The following is a 24394-nucleotide window of genomic DNA, read 5'->3' as shown; positions in this document are numbered from 1 at the left end:
CTGCCCAACTTTCAGCAAAACAGACCAGTGTGGGGGTGGAATCAGAAATGCTCCTGGTTTCTTCCCTCTCCCAATCATTCCAATGCTGTTTTGCCGGTTAAACCAGCTTAGTGCCCAGAAGGCAGCAAAGCTGATTTCAATCACACCCATTTAAATGTCATTAGTGAGTCCCAGGCACTATTGTCCAGGCTGACTTGCACTTACCTGCTCTCAGGTCAAGGTCCTTAGAGCAAGGATCACATCCGGTCTCCATCAGCGGAGATCAGACACGATAGCCTCGCCGGTGTGACTGGAGGCCACTGCAGTCCCTGGGAGTAGGGAATTGGGCTGGGCAGTTCCCCTTGGGCACTGCCAGCCTGGCACTGTCCAACAGGCACCATGGTGGTGCCAGAAAGTGGGACCTGAGGAGGATGAGGCAGTAGGGCACTGGGGAGATGACAGGGGGGGTTGCGGGGAGGCAAGGAAAGAACTCGACAGGAATGGTGATCAGGGGTTTTGGGGGGGGAGTCTGCAAAGTGAGAGATGGGTCCCATGTCCATGGTGGGTGGAGGGGAGGAGATCAGGAAACCTGTGCAATGGTGCCCCAAGAACTCAGCAGTTGGCTTCACCAGTGAGATTAGGCCCCGCCCCTCCCCTACTGGCAAGAATCGCACTCTGGCTTTTTTTTTGCACTAAGAGCCATAAGATTGTTACTTGCAGCTCACCCAAAAAAAATCAGCACGATTCTTTCCCACTTTCCCGCTCGTTTGGCACTTAGAAATGTTTTCATAAAATTCCACTTTCGAATTTTTTCTGTAAGATCGCAGCCAGAGACTTTATTCTTATTAAGATATATTTGCATCTTAAAGATAGTGTCACTCCAGTGGAACAAATCCTGATATCTATGAAACCAAAGCAATTAACTGGCAAGTTTAATGACACATTGCCGGAATTTTACTGGCATGCCAGCCCCGATTCCGGGGGCGGGCTCGGCTTGGAGAATGGCATTCCCTGTTGCCGGTAAAATTCCACCCATTGTATTCTAGATCACGTATGAATATGCTAGAGAGTTTGCGAACTTGGGAGAAAGGTCTCACAGTGAGTAATATTACACCAGCTGCACATTACATCAAGCTTAAGACACAGGATAGACTCCATTATATCCTCACTGTGCCAAAAATGCAATTTGGTGAGAGGTGACTACACGCATTGGCCAGAATTTTGCCACTCTGCCCGCCATGGCAATCAGGTGAGGAGTGGACAATGGGAGGGTCTGTTGACCAGGGTGGGATTTTACAGTTTCGAGACAAGCGAGGCCGTAAAATCCCACCCATTGTGTCTGGTCCTGTGTCAAAATTAAATCCTATTGATTGGGCATACTTAAGGAGGTTGAGAAGATATTTGATATGGCCTTAGAGCTTGATCCTTTGTACTTGTTTCTGTTGCTCCAGACAAAAAGATAATTGCTGCCAGTGAGAAAGGGCTGTACAGTATCCCAACATTTGTAGCACGGAAGAATATCCTTTGCTCCTGGATTGGCAAAAAGTCTCCTTCTGATCAGAATTGACACTAATTTACTAAGAAACGTATCCCAATGGAATTTCTAATCTGTTGTCTCCAATCCAAATCAGAAGCATTCTGGAAAGTATGGGGCCTCTATCTCAAACAGGTTCTGAAATGCCTGACTTCTTCCTACAAGGTTTTCTATAGGTTATGTACCATTGTCTCTAATGTGGTATACATGAGAGTGTGCACCACTTTGTCATGTTTCCATGGCTTTATCCTCTTTTCCCAATCCTGTTACTTGTCCTCTTTATCTATTTTTGTCTATGTGGAAGTGTTGATTTTACTGAACATACTAAACCCACTATGTTTATTCACTCCTGCCTTCTTCCCTGTTCATATATGGAGAAATGATCCAGTTGTACTGTGTTGCATTATTTGTAAAAACTCTAATAAAGATTATATATTTTTAAAAATGCAGCATTTTTTAATAAACTTATTTTCATCTCTGAAGTAAATGGCTCCAAGTTAACCGCTCTTAAATATTTTAAGGAATTTTTTTATTGCAGGGATTTTTTTTCAATTATGTTGTAAAACAATTCCCACCAGTCCATCACCATCCAGAAATACAAGTGTGGCCTGTGCATGGTAACACAATTACAACTGAAGTCCCACCACATTCTCAGTTGCACATATATTGTTGTTCTTCTACTTGTTTGGAATGTCCTACTTATTAGTACTGTGGGAGCACCTTCCCACATAGACTATAGTGTTTGAAGAAGTCATCCACCATCACTTTTTCAAGGACAGACAAGAAATGCCAACCTTGGTAGCAATGTTTACATCCCAACAATGAATAGAAACAAATAGTTTAATTCCCAAGGAATGCTGTTGCCCAACCTCAGGGAAATCCTTATAAATATTAAAGGCTGCTGCTTTTCTATTAGCTTAGGGCTGAATCTTAACTGGAAGAAACAGTTCGGATCTGTTTTCATTCCTCAATTTCCCGCTGACCTTCTCCAGTCAACTAGGCTTACCCGTTACTGTGACCCTTAGCAACTGGCTTCCCGCCTGAAACAAAGGGGGTGGTGGGAAATTAATTGCTATCGTCACTAACACACAATAGAGTGAAAGAGTAGAGGGCAATGCTGAATGGCAAATTTTCCCCTTACTTTCAGATCCACCCACTCCCCGGTGGGTCAGTGAAAATTCTGCCCCTGGCGTTGGACGATGGAATCATTCCATTCCTGTACCATGGAAACACTTTCGACATGATCTGACCGCCTGCTTACGCCACACTCCCACCGCGGCGGCATCCAGTGAAATCTCCGTTCACTGCAGCGGAAAAATCCCGCAAGTGAGAACGGCCGTCACATTCTGGCTGAAGTGTCGTAATTGCACGCCATTGTGACTTGTAACTCACCTGCCTCGCATTTCCAACATTTTCAGTTTTTATTTCTGTCATTTGGTCTCTCGGGACTCTTACCCTACCTCCAACCTTTCAGTTTGTTCTTCCCTCCACTCCCTCCACGTTCCCCTGCCGAAGAAGAGTCCTATTGGACTCAAAACCGGCTGCTGTCAGACCTGTCAAGCCTTTCCAGCTCTTCCTGTCTTTATTTCAGTTTTCCGGTATCTGCAATATTTTGATATTATATTGGTGCCACAAGTCCTGACCTGAAAACAGATTGACCACTGGGCTGTTGTGATTGAGATGCTGGCTGACTCATCACCAGGCAAACAGTGAATGAACTTCCAGCTTTTCTACACATTTGACAATTGCTAGACATTGAAGCTACCAAAAGAAGAAATGTAATATGCAAAACTGGGGTTAGGTTACATGAATTCTCAACTGTGTGAACCTCCTGGAGACACTGCGTAGGGGACTTTGCTCCAGGTAAGCTGATGCTGAGGTTTATGGAAACACTCAAATGAGCAAAGACGTGAATATTTCGACCAAAATGTAGTCCTATAAACACCAAAAAAATTCCAACAATCAAAATGAAAGAGCTGAAACACATGGAAAAACAGAAGGCAGGGCTAATTATAAAATCCTATAGTACAGGAGGCAGCCATTTGGCCCATGGAGTCTGCACTGACTCTCTGACAGAGCATCTTACCCAGGCCCTATCTCCATCACCCCACATACTTATCCCACTAATCCCCCTACACATATTGGGAGACTAAGGGGCAATTTAGCATGGCCAATCAACCTAATCCACACATCTTTGGGAGGAAACCAGAGCACCTGGAGAAAACCCACACAGACATGGGAAGAACGTGCAAACTCCGGACAGATAATTTCCCAATGCCAGAATTGAACCTGGGGTCCCTAGCACTGTGAGGCAGCAGTGCTAACCACTGTGCCACCACATCATGTCAGCTCTTCATGGTAATTAGTACAGAAGTCTCATATCTTCTTCTGCATAACTACAAGCCCCAGTGAAGTGTTCTGCTTTCAACTATATGCCCCCTTAACAATTAAATAATTGATAGCTTGTACATGACTAGGTCAAAAAACTGATATTATTGCATAATGTAAGATGCTCTATGCAGAAAATAGACTATCTGTAAACACTGGGAACTAACTTCAATTCATCACAAGATATTAAGGACAAGAATGTTATATTCATTTGTTAAAGGGTTTGCCACATATACTTTCATTGGAATATTTTGAAATCCAAATAGGATTTTAAAATCTATGTTAAGCATTCTTCATTATTCCCTTTACTGTTCATATTTGTTCCACATCCATGATGTTTCTTTTTTTTTAACCAATTTTCTTTCTTCCTAAACCTCCTCTTCTGAAATCTGTGGGGGAGGCGATTCCTCGTGCTAATATCACTAGACTATTCATCTAGAAACTCAACTAATGTTTTGGGGACCCTGATTTGAATCCCACCACAGCAGATGGTGCAATCTGAATTCAGTAAAAAAAAAATCTGGAATTAAGAATTGACTGATGACCATGAAACCATTGTCAATTATTGGAAAAACCCCTCTGTTTCAAGAAAGTCCCTTAGGGAAGCAGATCTGCTGTCCTTACCCAGTCTGGACTACTTGTGACTCCAGAGCCATAGAAATATGGGTCTGCCACTCACTTCAAGGGCAATTAGGACTGCACCAGCCACTAATGCCCACATCCCATGAATGATTAAAAAACATATTGTCTGGAGTAGGTGCTGAGTGTCATTCACCAGTGAATCTAACAGAACAGGCTGCAGATTGACTTATCATGAAAGGGAGTGGAAAACCAGCTCCAGGCTCAGCACTGGAGATCCAGCTGAAGGAGGTGAAAAGGAGGAGAGATCTCTTGTATTCTCAGAAGGCCAGTAAGTCCTCCAGATATATTAAAAAGGAGATTAGTTTTAAGGGCCTGGATGCAGAACCCTGAGATGTTTAATAGTGTCACACAAATCGTCACGGATTATGAATGCATCTTCATAAGCCATGTCCTACCAGCTGTGACCACTACTTGCTCAATTCACCAAACCTCGGTCACTCAGTAATCTCTATCAAACAGGACTCATACCAAACATCATTAGCCTCACTTCACCCTTACACACTTAATATTGCTGCAAACCTCCTTCCACATCTCTTTGTAGCTATTTGTCCATGATAGCCATCTCACCCAAACACATTGATGACATTCACTGACACACTTCTCTCCCTCTTAAGAACATAAGAAAGAACTAGCTGCATGAATTGACCATTTGGCCCCTCGAGCCAGTAAGATCACGCCTGATCTCTTCGTGGACTCAGCTCCACTTGCTCACCCGTTCACCATAACTCTTAATTCCTTTCCTGTTCAAACATATAACTATCCTTGTCTTAAAAACATTCAATGAGGTTGTAGAAAAAGATGGTACACAACAGGAGGCGCCAGGAACTAACTGGAGGGGAAAGGTGCACCTACATGTTCTAAACCCCATGAGGAGGGCCATTAAAGGAATGCTGAGTCCATTGCCAACAGAGGGAATGAATCCTCTAAAGATTAGACATGAGGGTGGTATCCTCATGTCTAATCTTCACCATCTGGCGAAGGGTCATCCAGACTCAAAACATTGGCCTTAATCTCTCTCCACAGATGCTGTCGGACCTACTGAAAGTTTCCAGCATTTTCTGCTTTTGTTTCAGATTTCCAGCATCTGCAGTATGTTATGCTCATACCTAATGCTTCCTTTCCACATTCCACTTCCTCCCTCATTTAACAAATTCTTTTGATTTACAAGCTGCTGATGGTGTTTCTTCTTTACTCCCCAATCAGCATATTGTAATTCTTTTTATGGGACGTAGGCACTGCCTGCTGGACCAGCATTTATTGCCTATCCCTAATAGCCTTTGAGGGGCAACCACATTGCTGTGGGTTTGGAGTCACATGTAGACCAGGTGGGGATGGCAGATTTTCATCCCTAAAAATATGCTATTTTTAACAACAATTGACAATGAAATCATGGTCACCATAAAACATTCAATTCCAGATTGTTACTGGATTCAAACTTCACCATCTGCCATTGTGGGATTCGAACCCAGGTACCCAGAGCATTAGCCAGGATCTCTGGGTTACTCGTCCATTGATAATACCACCATGTCACTGTCCCCCCAAATAATCTAACCCTCGTCCCTTTTTCCTCTCAGGTACCTGAAATCTGTAAGCTGCTCAGGCAATGGAGGAAGAACAAGAAGACAGTAATGGTGAAGATATACCATCACGCAATCTGACACTCAGCCATCAGTTCAGATATAACACTGCGCATAACTTAGAGAATAGCATAAATATTGGATTTGCGGTAAAACACTGAACACAAGTCCGCTGCAGCTTTGGTATGGACAAGGGTAATGCAGGCCCCAGCTCACTGGAGGGCAATATCCCACCCAACTTCTGCAGCAGATGACCTGGATGAGGACTTCAGTGGATCATGCTGCAGAGGAAGCACACACCAAAATGCCCTGGGCACTGAGACATCTGCTAGAAAGCCGGAGGTTGAAGTCAGAGTCCAACACCATGCTGACAAAGAACTGAGTTTGGTGTCCAACCGTTCCAGCGTGGATGTGGTGGCCAACTCCATCAACACACTGGTGGAACCAACCAATCCAGGATGCAGCATCTGATGGATGATGTTTCAGTTTCCATTGCAATGTAAACAGCAGCCAACAAACATCTGAAGGCTGGAATGGAAGTCCATACAGCAGAGACAATGGTCAAATGGGTCTGCAGGTTAACAGAGCAATCTACCCTTCATCAGAGCATTAGGATTGCTGAGGTGCTGCTCCAGTGAGTGGAACTCAAAGCTGCAATGGCAACTTTAAGCAATGTAGCTGATTGAATAAAACTTTTATCCTCAAAGTCTTTATCTATCTAGCAATGCACACTGAGCACCGACTTTGGCAGTGAATTATGCATTTTTGAATAGAAAATCAGTGGCTTGCCAGACATTGTGATTTATGGGACAACAAACACAGAATGGTGAACAAATGATTATTAATCATTACCCTAAAACGTTTATCTGGAATCACAAGCTTTCGGAACACTGCTCCTTCATCACTCACCTGACGAAGGAGCAGAGCTCCAGAAGCCTGTGATTCCAAACAAACCTGTTGGACTTTAACCTGATATTGTGAGACTTCTTACTGTGACTCACCTGATGAAGGAGCAGCGCTCCGGAAGCTTGAGACTCCAAATAAACCTGTTGGACTTTAACCTGGTGTTGTGAGACTCCTTACTCTAAAACAACACACTACAATACAGGTATATTTGCACACATTACTTTATTAAACTACCTCTGGACTAAATTAACTGTAGGAATTTGGCGAACAGCTGGAAGATAAAGGAAGGCTCAAAATTCTGCTGTATACAACAATACTTGTAAAAATTGGCACTGCAATCTATTTGATATTGACATGTAATAATATGAAAGAACGCGTAATTCCATTATGGTCCATTTCAGATAAAAACAATCATCTGAAAGCAAATGACTTACGATTTATCTCTTCGGTTAAGTCGTCTCTGAGGGCTCAACTGTCGACGGCGCGGTGATAAGGATTTTCCCCTCTGCCGTTCCTTAACTGGAGACTGGGAACCTGAGGTTTTTATAATCTAGTTCCAAATGAGAAATTAAATAAGAACAAGAATATTAATGTTCAATTCAATGTCGAGTGTCTTTGTGGGATAGCTTGGCTATCAAACATTGGATGGTTTCATCAAGGCAATAGCAATACAGCTTTTAATGCCGGTTTGATTCATAAACGATAAACATCCCCATCTCATCTATAAAAAGATGTCGAGTAAGAGGAGCTTTTCTCCCTCCAAATTCTGTAGTGCTCTCGACATTCGGAATACCAGCAGCAGAGAAAAATACAATCCTCAGGGAAAATAATCTCTTCTCAGTCATACACCCCAGCGTAATGTGACAATCCAGGCCCCATTTGGCCTAAATTATAACAACTCATACCTGACTATTGAAAAGATACTTCCAAAGCTTGGCTTCATGTCCTTACAAAATTGCATGCGTTCTCTTTGAAATGTGTCATATCTCTGATGGGAGAAGGTTAGCTGCAGCCAAAGATTCTTCCATTGCTCAGGCAGCAGGGTATTAGCATTAATAAGAAGCAAAAACAGCGGCTGAAAAGTATCAGTTTGAATGTGAGGATGCACAGTGATGGAGCTTTGGGCTGCACTGTGCTGTGACAGATTGCGAGTGAAGAAGAGTAATACAGTCCACTGATAGCTCAAAGTTGTTTGGAATAAAAATAATTACCCCACATTTTGAAATCATAGAATCATGGAATCCTAGAGTGCAGAAGGAGGCCATGCAGCCCATCGAGTCTGCATCGACCACAAAGCCCCCTCCCCAAGCCTTATTCCCATAACCCCATGCATTTACCCTAACGCGTCCTCCTGACATTAAGGGGCAATTTAGCATGGCTAATCCATCTAACTTGCACATCTTTGGACAGTGGGAGGAAATCGGAGCACCCAGACGAAACTCACACAAGTTTCACAAGAAACACAGACAAGGGGTGAATGTGCAAACTCCACACAGGCAGTAACCCAAGCTGCGAATCGAACCTGGGTCCCTGGCACTGTGAGGCAGTAGTGCTAACCACAGTGCCACCGTGCTGTCCTATCTCAGGGGCGGCAGGATGGCACAGTGGTTAGCACTGCTGCCTCATGGCGCCATGGACCTGGGTTCCATTCCGACCTTGGGTGCCTGTCTTTGTGGAGTTTGCACATTCTCCCCATGGCTCCATGGGTTTCTTCTGGGTGCTCCAGTTTCCTCCCATAGTCCAAAGACATATGGATTAGATGGACAGGCCATGCTAAATTGCCCCTTAGTGTCCAAAGATGCAAAGGTTAGGTGGATTAGCCATGGTAAGTGTGCGGGGTTACAGGGATAAGGCGGGGGGAGAGAGCCTGGGTAAGGTGCTCTTTCAGAGAGTTGGTACAGACTCAATGGGCTAATTGACCTCCTTCTGCACTGTAGGATTCTATGTTCCTTTGGAATTTACACAAGAAACACTGAATTATCCATTAATTTGAATTAGGTAACCTTGAATTAAGCGGAGCAATTACGTAGCACAGCTACTTTCACTCAGGCACAGAGCACTCTGATTATTAGTTAGTACTAGGTATAAAACATTTTGAGAATTTTCTCTGACTGAGGAATGAGAAGGTTCATTGTTATGTCCTGAAATTATCTAATTCAACATAGCTGCATGTTGAAACCGGCAGCTATCTAGTGTAAGGGAATATGGAAATAATAGCTGCTTCGTAGTACAGGACATGCTGTAAAAAGGGACATGCTGTTGAAATTTATCATCTTGTACTCATCAGGAAAGAATCACAAAATGTTGCCATGGAGAATGCACCAAGCAACAATTATTCCCAAACATTTGTTTAAATTCAACTGTGATTGGTTGAGGTGTTGCCATAGGGAATGCCCTGGAGAACAGTTGTCCGTGATGCTTTTGTTTAGCTGAAAAGAAGTGCAATGCCTGGACATATTCCTTTTACTTACAGAGGATAGGATCTTGCCCATGAATATAGATAGCTTCTAGCAAGTATAGGTGAGTCCAACTGATAAATTTGAACTGGTTGTAGTTTAATTCTTAGCACAATTGGGATTGTTAAGTAAGTGCTGCCCAATCGCAGAATCATTTTGAATGTTGGACCCAGGCTGGTTGAGTAGGGTCTGTACTCTGTTTATTGTGAATAGCCCAAAGGGAATTGCTGTTTGATACAATCCACCAGTCAGTCATTGGGATGTATATTACAATAGTGTACAGATTTGACTCCTACTGCCTTAGCAATTTGACTCCAAGTGCCTTAGCAAAAAAATACTTGGTCAAAGACACAAGTACGGCATTCAGTTCAACTTAAGTTTAGAACAAGTTATTCCTTTTCCTTAAACTAAAACAAAATTATCTGTAGAAAACCTGCAACTGTAAAATTACATATCAAAACTGGGATACTAGTAAAATTGTTCCAGTTAAAGCTACAACAAACATCACAAATGCTTCATCATATTGGCAACTGTGCTATAATCTTACAACTGGTAAGGGGGTTTGTTGTATATCGGAGATTGGGACACAAACAAGGAAGCTTTATTTAATAGTATGTCTTCTCTTACAAAGCTGTATCTTTTATGTCTGATTCCCGCACTCAGCTTGTTAAATCACTTCCAGTGAATTCATGGATGCATCATCGCAACAGAGCCTCAGCAGGCTAATAAAATTAATGCAAATACATGACAGGGTTAAATGCAGGAAAATTTATACATATGGGCTGAAATTTTCCGGCTGCTCCCACTGGCAGAGTCCTCCGGAAGGTGCATAAAACAGGAAACCCCACTGACAACAGTGGGACCTGAATATCCCACTGCCAACCAATGGCAGGCCACCTCCACCACAGCAGGAGATGCAGGAAACCCTGCCCATGGTATTAAAACAGCTTTGAGATTTTTAGAAAGGGCAGTGAAAACAATCAAACTCTTTAAGAGGCTAATGGCTTGCATGTAAATGAAATGTAACAGTCTGAGAGTCTGGGGAATAGGTGAAAATATTACTGGGAGGGAAGTTGACTGCGAGCCATCACAGTGTAAACACAACGCTTTCACAGTTCTACTTATGTAAATTAAAAATTAACTTTCTTCCCTTTTTGTGATAAAATTCAATAAATCTTAGCCGGGTTTACATTACCCACGTTTACACTACTTTGAAGCTATTTTAACATTTGTATAAAATGAAATATGGACAGATCTTCAGAACATTTCTACCTTGTTGCAGTGAAACTATCTGGACAAGACAATCCATTTGTAAGTTTCCCATAAGCAATTCTGTCTTTTGTAATCAGTAATAGGAACAGCCCCATCCATCTTGTATCTTTACAGCTTTTTGAGGTGTTCTTTCCCTCAGGCCTACTGCTCCCTTTGCACTATTTATAAATACATCACTACAATCTAATGCGTTAACTGACATACATACAGTTTGCATTGAAAATATTCCACTCGTTAAAAAGCCTTGTGGAAAATCAAAAATACAGTACAACACAGATCCATTAAGCTCAAAATCTTCATTGTTTATCACAGAATTACAGAATGATTAAGCAGAGACTTGCCTGCACTGGCTTGCCAAAGAAGCCATTCACAGCCTTTTCTACATCGCCCTGCACATTTTCCCATCTCAAGCAATAATCCAATTCCATCTTAAATGCTGCAATTGATCCTACCACCACCATATTCTCAGGCAGTACATTCCAGAAGCCAACCATTCGCTGCAACAAAAGGCTTCTCCTCACATTTCCATTGCTTCTTTTGTCAATTATCTTAAATCTGTGCCCTCTGGTCCTCGATCCTTCCACAATACAAATAATTTCTTCCTGTCTACTCTGTCCAGACCCCTTATGATTTTGTCACTCTCTATCAAATCTCCTCACAACCTTCTCTTCACCAAGGAGAATCTACATAACTAAAGTTTCTCTTTCTTGCGGCTATCTTTGTGAATATTTTCTTTTAATCCCTTTTAATCCCTTTTAATAAAACCTAAAATGTTGTATGTTTTATTAATTGCTCTCTCCAGCCACCTTTAATGATTTATCCGCATGTACACCCAGATCCCTCTGCTCCTGCATCCCCTTTATATTGTATTGTCTGTCTGCATTCTTCCTACCAAAATGAATCACTTCATACTTCTCCACCTTAATTTGCATCTGACATTTGTCCACCCATTCCACTAAAATACCTGTGTCCTTTTGAAGTTCTGCACTATTGTCCTCACTGTTCATAATGCTCCCAAGTTTTGTATCATTTGCAAGTGCTGAAACTGTGACCTTTACAGCAAGGTCTAGATCATTAAATATATCAGGAAGAGCAGGGACCTGAACACTGACCCCAAGGAACTTCATTATGAAACTTCCTCCATTCTGAAAAACATCCATTAATCAAAACTCTGCTTCCTGTCAGTTGGCCAAATTTGTGTCCATGCTGCTAACGTTGCTTTTATCCCATGAGCTCTAACTTTGCTCACAAGTCTTTTGTGTGTCACTTTATCAAAAGCCTTTCTGAATTTTCCAAAATATCACAATCACTTGTTATATCTACAAGAATGAGTGTATGTGTACACAGATAGAATTGGCACCAGCCTGGTTATAGGTCAGTCTGGTTATAAGTTGAGACTGTTTCCCAATGCAACAATGCCTTTAGGGTACCCAGAAAGTGCTAAAAATTAAGCCATGTGGCTTCCCCTCCCAAACCAATCAATCTATTTTTCATTTATCTCTGTGTCTGACTGTGTGAAAACTGTAGTTCCTGAACGTAAGAACTTGGATGAATTATCAATTCTGGGAAAGTGAGGCCAGAATCTTATGCTCCCCCAAACTCGGTGGGATTTTAGGCAGGGAGGAGGGGGTGTGAAATTGCACAAATGGGATTCCCTCTGGGTTCCCGCTCCCCCCAACTTTGCAGCAAATTTACACTGGGTTGGGTTTTATGCCTCAGAATGGAAGCCTGTCCTTGGCCCTGTTGAGGGCCTTAGTGACCAATTAATGGCCACTAAAGGGTCATATTGCACCCAGCCTCAATTTTTAGACTGACGAGCAGATTGGAAATCCATGGAGGAAATCCAAAAATAAAGAAATTTAGGTCTGAAGTGGGAAGGGTGGGTGGCACCTTCATCAGAAGCCACTTTCTATCTAGGGGCATCCTCCCCTTAAGGCCCGATGACTGTCAGGCCTCCCTTCCCCCTCTACTCCTCGCCTTATTCCCTGAGACCTTGATCGCCGATCCAAGAGCTTCACACCCTGGATTAATTGAGGTGGTGGTGGGAAGGTGGTCCCCACACAGCAACTTCTCACCCAATTAATTGCACTCGCCAACCACCCAACACACCACAGGAGGGAGAACACAAGATTCCACCCACTGTCTGTCAGGGTCTTCTATGACGGAATCGCAACCGCAGCACAATTACCTTCATTCTCATCTCTCGAGCGTGCTTCTCCAATTCTTTCCTCGTCTCTTCCCTGCTCATCCTCCCTGTGTTTAGAACCAAATGCTTCCACTCAATCTGCTGAAAACTGTGCGGGTCATGCGATACGTACAAGCCAATCTTCACTTTTTTCACAGTGTGCAGATACTTGCTGTAAGAGTCTTCAAATTCGAAAAACAGGTCACTGAGAGTTCGAAAGGCCAAGGGCTTGTCCATCAAGTCCTCTCTCCTGCTCATGCCCAGCGTACCATAGCGACCATTGTAATAGATGCCAAGCACGACATGGTGAAAGCAGTTCCCTGAGAACTGGGTTTTAAAGCTGATTGGGAAACGTTCAACAGCTGCCAGTCCATTTGTAAGGTATCTGAAGATTGCATTAAGGCTTCAAATAAATATTTAAAACTGATATTTTAAAATACACACATGGCTCAGCACAGCTATTTATATTAAAGGGAATATTGAGATCATTGTGATAAATAACAAAATGCAGTATTAATGACTGACTGAATAATTCAATTGTATGTTATGTATGGTGGAAACTTTGGATGAACTTAATCAAAACTAAAACATGTCAAAGAATATGCAATACACTGCTGCTCTGTGCTGTGTCAGATGATCTTGGAGAGCAGTACAGGCATTGATTCTCACTCTTTCACAATGGTTCTCACTCTCATAAGGAAAGAAAAAAATCACTTATCCAGACTTTTTGCTTCTCACAGCTATCAAGTGACTTTGCCTGGCAAGTACCCTGTGGGGACAACAGATGAGGACACATTGGAGTCAGAAGTAATTTCTCTATCCGGTCCATGGACCAATAGTCTTCCCACATTCAGGGCAGATTTTTATGCTCCCCCCTCCCCTGGTGAGGAAGGAACATGTAATCAAGTGGGAGGGGTGGCTGAAGGGGACCCTGCTAATTTCCCACCACTGCCCCGATTAAGTCCTTGGTGAGAAGGCCCATCGGCAGCCTTCCCACCCTAGAATCAACTAAAACAAACCCTTAGGAGGTAATTAATGCCCACATAAGGGTCTCATTGCTCTGCTGATGGTATTAGCCCAGTTACGGGGTGGGGAACCTGCCATGTGTAAAGCACATAAAGCTTTCAGGGTTGTTTGCGGTCTTCTGGGAGGTGGGGGGTGGGGGGGGTGCTGTGGGGGCATGTCAGGCACTCAGAACAGGGGGTGGGGGAGCATGTCAGGCACTCAGAACAGGGGGTGGGGGTCATGTCAGGCACTCAGAACAGGGGGTGGGGGTCATGTCAGGCACTCAGAACCAGATCATGGGACCCAGCATCGGCAAAGTTGGGATGGGACAGAGTGGGGGTGCTAAGAGCCACTTTCCTCTCCTTGTTGTTGTTACTCCTCCCCCATTATCCCTTGCATACCATCACCATCCCCCCCCCATCACGCCCACATTAATTTACCCGAGTCCATCAGTGATCCTAAGCCACTGATTGGCCAGCAGTTCTCAGGGCACTTTACATTGAGGCCCCTTAATCCTGGGGAAGGTCCACTGCTGCCCAGTTAAGTGCCTGAATGGTTCTTAATACAGTGGGCCTTCCCAAAAAGAGGCAACTCTCACTGGTTTGCCCACTGGCAAGCAAGACCCCTGACTCCTCTGTTAAATACCCCCTCACTGTCTAAGTTCACACATGAAGAATGACTCATTTAAGAAATTCAAGAATCTAAAACCTTCTGGAGATACAGAGGAGAGAAAAGCAACAAAATGAGGACAAAACATTTGAAAGTCAGTCATAGTGAGGAATGTTTCTTTTGGCATTTGTTCCTGAGGGTGAAATGCTGTCTACATCCCATGGGAGTTATTGCCATGGTGAATTGCTAACACATCCCATTAATCATCCACCCCAAGGTCATCACTTCAAATCATTACAGTTCTTTTGTTATGCTTTGGTTCGAGTTTGAATTTATTGCTGTGTTTTAACTGAAAGCATCACTAAGAATTTTTGCTTCAATACCAGTTTCTTGAACAGTGCGTTGGGAAAGGTTGCCTTTACCTTGTGTGCAGTTCAATTAGGACACCTCCAGCAACTAGTAAGAAAGTCAATTTTGAAAGCAACATCTGTATTTTCAATTCAAGGTATAGATAGATAAAGGTAATCCTAGTCCATCCATACCTTTAATCTGCTTATCAATTAACCATACCACTATTCCGCTCCAGCATAAGGCTATTAGCATTTTCATTACATTATTTTCACCAACATCTAACTGATCCTTTGACAGGTACTCAGAACTTAATTCAGGGTCTGTTCAACAAAGTTTTACTAAGTAAGTTAACATTTCTACCTTTCTCCAGTTCCGAAGAAGAGTCATATTGGACTCCAAACCTTAACTCTACTTCTCTCTCCACAATTGCTGCCAGATTTGCTGTGCTTTTTTGGACATGGTACAAGTGGTATAACTTCCAAATTTAAAAAAAAGCAATTCCACGTCTCGCGTCTGTAACTCAATCTGTTCCCCCTGACCAAGACACTGTAAGCATTTCTGTTCATTCCTCAGAAGCTTCCTTCTGTTGACTAGGCTTGTCCCATTGTGCCTCAACGTGTTTTTGAGGTCAGTCAAGTGAGCCTGCCAAATTTTAATACTTCTGCTTTGCCTTGTGGAGCTGAACTGTCTGAACAATCAGTTTATTCCTCAGGGATCTGCCTCTCTCTGCAATTGCCTGAAAGCAGTGTTAGAGGAGAAAGCTTTCGATTCAATTGATATACCATATTCCTTTTCAATTAACCTGTAATTTCCCAGCATTCCCCTAAGGGGTTGCTGCCTCCCTACTTCAGTATCCCTGGTATTTTCCCCACATACCATAAAACAATATTTTCACTATTCACTAATGTTAGTTTTGACATATTGGAGTTCTAACAATAATTTTCAGTTCAATGTTTTGGACCACTTCTGAGAACCAAAGGCAACATATCTTCAATTGTGAAGTTTTCATTAGTGTAGCAAAATAGTAAGTTAAATGAATATTATGGGACCCACCACCAATTATAGTGGTCTATAATTCTTACATAAGTACAGGGGCTGTTGTGAATCTCCATTACTAAAACCACTGGATTTTTTGGGTTGGGGGTAGCTTCCTTCCTGGCAAGCGTCTATACCTAGTGAACACTCAGTTCACTAGGTATAGCTGATCATTCAGTTCAATAGCCTGATCCCACTCTCCCGCCCCCTCCCCGCCCACCTTCCCCCCCCCCCATTCTATGATGAAGTGCTATATCTAACTCCTTCTTGAAAATGTACAACGTTTTGGCCTCAACTGCTTTCTGTGATAGCAAATTCCACAGGCTTACCACTCTCAGGGTGAAGAAATTTCTCATCTCAGTCCTAAAAGGTTTACCCTGTATCCTTAGACTGTGACCCCTGGTTCTGGACTCCCATCCCATAGGAAACATCCTTCTTGCATCTGCCCTGTCTAGTCCTGTTATGGGTTTCTAGGAGATCCCTGGGAGAGGGGATCTCATGAGGAACAATGAGGGACATGCTCCACCCCTCTCCCCCAGAAGGCTGCAAACAACCTTGAAAGGGGTTGGCTTTATGTGCTCTTGACATGACAGGTTCCCCTCCTCGCAACTGGGCTAATATCAGTTAATATCTACATTTGCCGAACCCCAATGAATATAATTATAACTGACTCAATCGCTCCTCATATGTCAGTCCCGTCATCCAAGGGAATCAGCTGGTAACCCTTCATCGCACTCCCTCTATACAACGAACATCCTTCCTCAGTTAAGGGGACCAAAGCTACACACAATATTCCAGGTGCTCCAGGTTCCAATATTCCAGATCCTTTCACCTGGCAACACCCTAGTCTGGTGACAAAGGAAAATCCTGGCTTAGGAGTCCCCTCTGCTCTGGCTGTTATCTCTCTCTTATTTGGGTGAACTTGCTTGGAGAGGGCAGAGATTCCAACCCCAAAAAAAGATGTGCAAATGAAGGATGAAGGCCTGAATCCTGATGTAAGTGCTTGAACCTATTTCCCATCTTTCCCACTACATTCCCACCCAATGTCCGATAGGATAGTACCAGAGACCTGGAGAAAATCAGGCAGTCACTAGAAAATACTGACAGGGATGAAATTATTTCTGGATATATTTATTATGGGTTGTGACAGAGCGCCAACTCCTCTTGGCCACCTGCACTGGCTTGGCATTGCAACACAACTTTTCAACACAATAGGATTATTACGCAACCATTTAACTGTGTTTATGTGTGCTAAAGTTGATCATTACTAAAGCAAAGCAAAAACAAGTATATTTTAGATAACTATACCTAATATCCAATTGCCACAAGACTCCAGGTTTCAAATTTCCTCATGGATTCTGTCCAAATTTGTCAAACATGATTTCCATTTTGTACAGTAAAGTTGGCTTTGTCTGATTAGATGATGATTTTTAAGTGCATTGATAATACTTCTTCAATATTAGATTCCCAACAACTGACATCAGGCTAACCGGCTGACAGTGCCTCATGTTATCTCTTCCCCCCTTTCCTGAATAGTGGTGTTACCTTTGTTAACTTCCAATCTGCAGGGACTATTCCAGAATTTCAGGAATTTTGGAAAACCATAGCCAGCACATCCACTATCTCCGCAGCTACCTCTTTTAGAACCCCTGGATTTAGGCAATCAGGTTAGAAAAATCATAGAATCCTTACAGCGCAGAAGGAGGCCATTCAGCCCACTGTCCATACTGTCATCAATCTCACCTAGGCCTTATCCCTGTAATCCTACATATTTATCCCACTAATCCCTCTGACCTACGCATCCCAGGACACTAAGTGGCAATTTAGCATGGCCAATGCACCTAGCCCACACATCTTTGGTCTGTGGGATGAAGCCGGAGCACCCGGAGGAAATCCATTCAGACATGGGGAGAACATGCAAACTCCACACAATCAGTGACCCAAGCTGGGAATCAAACCCAAATCCCTGGAGCCGTGAGACAGCAATGTTAACCACTGTGTCATTGTGCTGCTCTGTGGATTTATCGACTTTTAATCCCTGAATTTTATCTCTGCTGACATTTCTCACTCATTTTATCTTCTAATCTATCCTCTGTTTCTGTTAAATAACTAGCATTCTCTACTGTGGAGACACAAAATATTAGTTCAATGTCTTTCTTTCCTCATTCCCTCTGATAATGTATCCTGTCTCTACTTCTAAAGCATCAATGTTGACTTTAGCTACTCTCTTCCTTTTTGTTTTCTTGTAAAAGCCCTTACAATCTGTTTTCATATTCCTGGCTAGTTTGCTTCCATATTCTATTTTTTTTCTCCTTATTAATCAACATTTTGATGATCCTTTTCTGTTGTCTAAAACATTCACAATTCTTAGACTCATTCTTTGCAACATAAGGGAGGGAGCAGGTCATATAGAAAAGAGGGGATTTGAGTTGAGGGCAGGGGAGACTGCCCCTGCTGAGTGACCCTCCCTCTTCCTTCCTTTAGACAGTTAAGTTTAAAAATCAGGCTTCTCACTCTCACTCTGTTGCCCAAGGCAAATGCTTCATGGCGTGGACAGTGTATTATCAGGGTGAATTGGCTTGAAAACAAAACTTATTGACCATTAATTATTGATCATTACTAAAACAGAGTAAAAACAAGTATATTTTAGGTAACTACATCTAATACCCAATTGCCAAATTTGGTGGGCTGATGACTTTGACACCCACCTGCCCTCGTATTATGGGGGAAAGATTGGGGGTGGGCAGGAAAGTGGAGAGATAGACCGCCACCCATTTTATGTGCTCCCCTGAACACCAACCCCCCCCCCCCCTCCATGGGAAACACGCTCACCAGGGAAACTAAAGTTTAGCCCACAATGTGCGTATTTTTGTCATTGAAAGAACAAGTTGAAACATCAGCCTTCCTTTGAATTTCCTCAGCCGACCCCTAGAAAGAGCTCTTGAATCAGAACAATAAGGATATTTTTCTTAAACCGAACTTGGATGCAATGCCACAGGAATGTGTTTCTGTCTGTTAGTTATTGGGTGGACTATTTCTCAACCTTTTAGAACAAAAACCTCACACACTGGAAACAATAACACCTCAGTATTGGTATATCTTGTTAAATGCCACAAGTGAATCACCTTCAAAGTGTTTTGAATACAAACATGTCAGATCATCTCTTTATAGTGTCAGATACAAGCACAAAACTCCTTTAACTGGAACTGTCTCCAATGATTCATCATCACCAAGACAGCAGTGGCTCCTTCCAACTCTCTCACCATGTTCTCTTTTTTTAAACGACTTGTTGAAATTCTTAAAATATTGCAGGTATTTTTGTAATTGGTTTTGAAATAAACATATCAACCACTTGACTCCATATAAACTGCTGGGATTGAGGACTATAATCCCAGCCAGCTCCGAGGAAACTTTCCACTCCTCCTCAGTTTTCTCAATCCGGTGGAACTTCAGCTGACAAACTGCAGTGGTGCCATCAGCTGATTCTCTCACTGCCGCAGTGGTTATTGGATTTTACCCCCTCAGCACTATCATTCTGAAGCTGAACCAGTTCTCATTCACTGTTCAGCGTTCTCGCTCCCACAACATGTGCCCAGTTGTCTCCGTGGACTTTGCCCTGTGTCTCTAGAACATAGAACATAGAACACTACAGCACAAACTGGCCCTTCGATCCACAAGTTGTGCCAATCATATCCCTACCTACCAGGCCTATCTATAACCCTCAATCCCATTAAATCCCACGTACTCATCTTAAAAGACCCCAACAAGTTCACCTCTACCACCACCGACGGCAGCCGATTCTACTCACTCACCACCCTCTGAGTGAAAAACTTACCCCTGACATCTCCTCTGTACCTGCTCCCCAGCACCTTAAACCTGTCCTCTCGTAGTGACCAGTTCAGCCCTGGGAAATAGCCTCTGAGAACCCATCTATACCTCTCAGCATCGTATAAACCTCTATCAGGTCGCCTCTCAACCTTTGTCTCTCCAGGGAGAATAGACCTAGCTCCCTCAACCTATCCTCGTTAGCCTTGCCACCCAATCCAGGCAACATCCTTGTAAATCTCCTCTGTACCCTCTCAATAGCTTCCACATCCTTCTTGTAGTGAGGCGACCAGAACTGCGCACAGTCCTCCAAGTGGGGTCTGACAAGGGTCTTATAAAGTTGCAGCATTACCTCCCGACTCCTAAACTCAATCCCTCGATTAATGAAGGCTCTGAATTGGTTCAAACAGTACAGTGGCACAGTGATTAGTTAATTTATTAATGTCACAAGTAGGCTTACATTGACGCTGCAATGAAGTTACTGTCAAAATCCTCTAGTCGCCACACTCCGGTGCCTGTTCGGGTACACTGAGGGAGAATTTAGCACAGCCAATGCATCTAACTAGCACGTCTTTCGGACTGTGGGAGCGAACTGGAGCATCCGGAGGAAACCCATGCAGACATGGTGAGAATGTGCAGTCTCTGCCAAGACAGTGGCCCAAGCTGGAATCAAACCCGGGTCCCTGGCACTGTGAGGCAGCAGTGCTAACCACTGTGTCACCGTCCCCTATAGCACTGCTGGCTCACAGTGCCAGGGACCTGGGTTCAATTCCCAGTGTGGGTGATTGTCTTTGTGAAGTCTGTACATTCTCCCCAAGTCTGCATGGGTTTCCTCTGGGTACTCTGGTTTCCTCCCACAGTCCAAAGGTTATGTGCATTGGCCATGCTAAATTCTCCCTCAGTATACCCAAACAGGCGCCAGAGTGTGGCGACTGGGAGATCTTCACAGTAACTTCATTGCAGCATCAATGTAAGTCTACTCGTGAAACTAATAAATAAACTTGAAACCTTAGCTCACTGTCTCACTGCCCACAGTTTATCGTCATCATGGTGGGGCCCGAGCTGCTGGAAGCCTGGGTTCCTCTGCATGATTTGGAGCTTTAGCCACGCACAGCATGGAGTCTGACTGAGCTGACTTCTGGGTGGGGTAGACAGCAATCTCAGGGAGGCTGCAGGACTGTGTAGATCTGTATCCTAAACAGGAGTGTGGGGGGTGGGGGGGAAGAAATCCAGATGGGGGTGATGGTGATGCAGGTTGGGAGGGTCTGATCCAAGGTGGGGGTTGGGGGATGATGGGAATTGATGGCAAACGGGGGAGAGGGGCAATGTTTGATCTGGGAGCTGGCTAGAATCCTGGGGGTATCTGATTCTGGTATCCTTTGGGATTCCAGTCCTGGGAGGTGGAGGGTTCGATTCTGGGGCAAGATATGGTATAAGGTCTAGTCCAGGGTCTGGAGGAGTCAGAAATGGAGGAGGTCAGATTCTGGGATCCTGGCATGGGTAGGAATTCCAGTCGTGTGATCCCCGGGTGAGGTGTCGGATCCCAGGGCTCAATCCTGGGATCCAGGATGGTCTCACAACACCAGGTCCAACAGGTTTATTTGGTAGCAAAACCCACTAGCTTTCGGAGCACTGCTCCTTTGTCAGGTAAGTGGAAGTTCTGTTCACAAACAGGGCAAGATGGATCAGAGGATTCAGTGGTGGGAGACGGACAGAGACATCAAGGGGGGGTGGGGAGATATCAGAAAACTCAGCCAATTGGATAGGGGTTTTTTTTCTGTGGGAAGAACTGGCAGCATTTATTTAAAATTAGGCACTTTACTGGTCAGCCATGGGCTTCCTGCGTGATTAAGGCCCCACCCTGAGAGTTGAGGTGGGCAGATCATCTTCAGCAGCAGCGCTGCAAGAAGCAATGGCTGATGCAGGCGATGCTCTGAGGCTTTCATCAGGGATTGTTGCAGGAGGGGTTCGCTGGTAAGGGAAGGGTAAGGCCCTTTCCCAATACCAGCTCCTGTACCAGACAGCGACTGCCTAGTGTCAGTGAGGGACACCCTTACCTACCCCAGTAGACCCAAAGGGTTTGCTGGGTAGCCTTCAGGAGGAAGGGAGACTCATGTGGCTCCCTTTGAACTCCAGTAAGCCCAGGGATAATTGGCTTTAAGTTGGCTCCTGAATGAACCTATCTAACATCCCATTGCCAGCAGGCAGGTTTCCCACATTGGGCCCTCCCCACCACTAAAACCGGAGACAGTTTTCTCAATGCCGGGAATTGGACATGAACATCTCTGCCTGATTCTCCTGGCCCCTCCAACCCCTGCTCTTATGCCCACTCTGACAGGGTCAATTAAACTCCACCAAGGCTTAAACAAAGGGTGCAAAATATAATTGGGTATTGTCTTTTTAAAATAAGAACGGTTCTTTCATAGGAAAGACAATATAAGCCCTAACCTCTGAGAGTGGTAGGGATGGTTGAACAGACTGGAGATCTTGGCTGCAGCCTAGTGTCACCAGCAGTGACCCCAGGCAGCTGTTTGAAGGAGATCTCGTAGAGAGGGAACTGTCTGATTACTAAGAAGGGAAGCTACAATCAAAAGTTACAGGCACTTAGGTTACTTGTATGATTAATAGTCAACAAGATGATTATTTTTCTAATCAATACTTCCTTTTTCCTTTCTCAACTTTTAAAAATCTGGAGCAGTTTTCTGTAATCAGCTTGAATAAACCAAAAGCTTCTTGAGCCTAATGACCTTTTGAGTGACTCATCAATTTATTCCCTTGTAATTTGCAGGTCAAAATGAACTATAAATTTGGTTGAGAGCTGTGTAATCTCACATCAGGAAGAACTCCAGGAGGAGCAGTACAATTATTGACCCAGTAACATGATTACCATACACGGGGGGAGATTCTCCACCTTCACCACGCTGCTAGTAGGTTGCACTGGTCTCAGAGAATAGCATGAGAGCTCAGTGCCAGTTTGAGAGTCTCTGAGCCCCTTCCTAATGGTGCAAACTGCTTCACACCCAGATAGGGTATGTGTCTGATTAGCATACTTAAAGTAGTATTTAAATATCCATATCCATATCAATTCCCAGCGCACAGAATTCACTGGTCTTTGGGCACCGCATGATAACAGCAAGAACTAGTTGTGGTTTCCACTAGCAGAGACCTGACACGATGGAGGCCACTGAAGCCCTGGTGGTTAGGGGCATGGCTGGGCAGTGCCCATCTGTGGCCACCTGGCACTACCCAACTGGCACATCAGTGGTGCCCACCAATCAAATTCTTTCAGTGTTCAATGCTCACTACATTGACTGTACAGCTCTGTAGTTTAATTGCCACTGTTGTGATTTTGATGACAGTACCTTTCTTATGCCTGTTCTGTGGTCACATAAGTAGTGTTCAGTTCAAAAAACTAACTCTGTGGCATTGTTTGCATGAGTAGATGATTACATAATGTCAACACAACCAGCCAAAAACCCCAGGGATGATAACTGTTGTAGGGCTGTTGTGCAATATTTGACTGTACTACAAACTTGATCACAGAAAGTTGAAATAAATCTCTATACAGGGTGGCATGGTGGCACAGCTGTTAGCACTGCTGCCTCATGGTGCCAAAGAACTAGGTTCAATTCCTGGCTTGGGTCCCTGTCTGTGCAGAGTCTGCAATTCTCCTCATGTCTGCGTGGGTTTCCTCTGGGAGCTCCAGTTTCCTCCCATAGTCCTTAAGACGTGCTGGTTAAGTGCATTGGCCATGCTAAATTCTCCCTCAGTGTATCTGAACAGGCACTGGCGTGTGGTGGCCAAGGGATTTTCACAGTAATTTCATTGCAGTGCTAATGTAAGCCTACTTGTGACACTAGTACATTAACGTTAAACTAGACGCATTAGGCCTATAGTCACACTCTAATGAGGGTGGAAGGAAGAGAGGTACATAAGGCAGGGACCTCAGTGCAGATGAGAAACATCTAGCAGGAAAGAAAGAGAAGAATTTAATACATATCCAACATTTCATGATCATTGAAAGTCCCAAAATGCTTTGCAGCAGATGAAAAACTTTTGAAAAGTAGTCACTGTCTTGATGTAGGTAATGTGGCACTAATTTGCATACAGCACAGTCCCAGAAACAACTATAGGATAATCATCAAATCATTTGTTTAATGATGCTGGCTGAGGGATAAATATTGAGCAGAGCACTAGGGACAGCTCAATATAGTGCCATGGGATCTATAGATAAAGTTACCATTGTCTCAGATCACCATAGACTGCTCTCTCTTTTGAGCTGAGGATCACTGCACCTCAGGCAATAGGCAAAGTTGAGAAAGCGTGGCCTTGATGAATAACCGTGGGATCTATAACTTCCAGCTGAGAGGGGAGACGGAGCCTTAATTTCAACAGCTTACCCAAAAAACACAGGATCGCACTCAGTACTACGCAGTGGTCTTAGTCATCGGGTATGCTCAAAGCAGAAGCCAATAGATTTCTAGATATCAGTGACATCCAGTGATGTGGGAGTCGTGCATAAAGATGGCATTGATACAAGATCAGCCATGATCTAGTTAAATGGTAGAGCAGGCTCAAGGAGCCAAACTGCTGCTCCTTTGTTCCTATGTCCTGTATCAGCCTAAATTTT

At 43.8% G+C, this 24394-nt stretch overlaps 1 protein-coding gene across 3 annotated transcripts in view; it reads right to left on the bottom strand.

Moving 5' to 3' along the window:
- The window catches only part of vash2 (vasohibin 2), a 134846-nt gene that overhangs the window by 42250 nt on the left and 68202 nt on the right, over positions 1-24394 (bottom strand). For all 3 annotated transcript variants that reach the window (XM_080200506.1, XM_080200505.1, XM_080200507.1), the window contains exons 5-6: positions 12943-13324; positions 7461-7576 (exon numbers count right to left, since the gene is read on the bottom strand). In XM_080200506.1, coding sequence (XP_080056632.1) covers positions 7461-7576; positions 12943-13324 — 498 coding nt within the window. The remainder of the gene's footprint in view (positions 1-7460; positions 7577-12942; positions 13325-24394) is intronic.

The sequence above is a fragment of the Carcharhinus amblyrhynchos genome, chromosome 12, assembly GCF_965287045.1.
Source record: "Carcharhinus amblyrhynchos chromosome 12, sCarAmb.v2.hapA, whole genome shotgun sequence".
Lineage (NCBI taxonomy): Eukaryota > Metazoa > Chordata > Chondrichthyes > Carcharhiniformes > Carcharhinidae > Carcharhinus > Carcharhinus amblyrhynchos.
The sequence above is the reverse complement of the archived record's forward strand: the minus strand, read 5'-3'. Positions and strand labels throughout refer to the sequence as shown.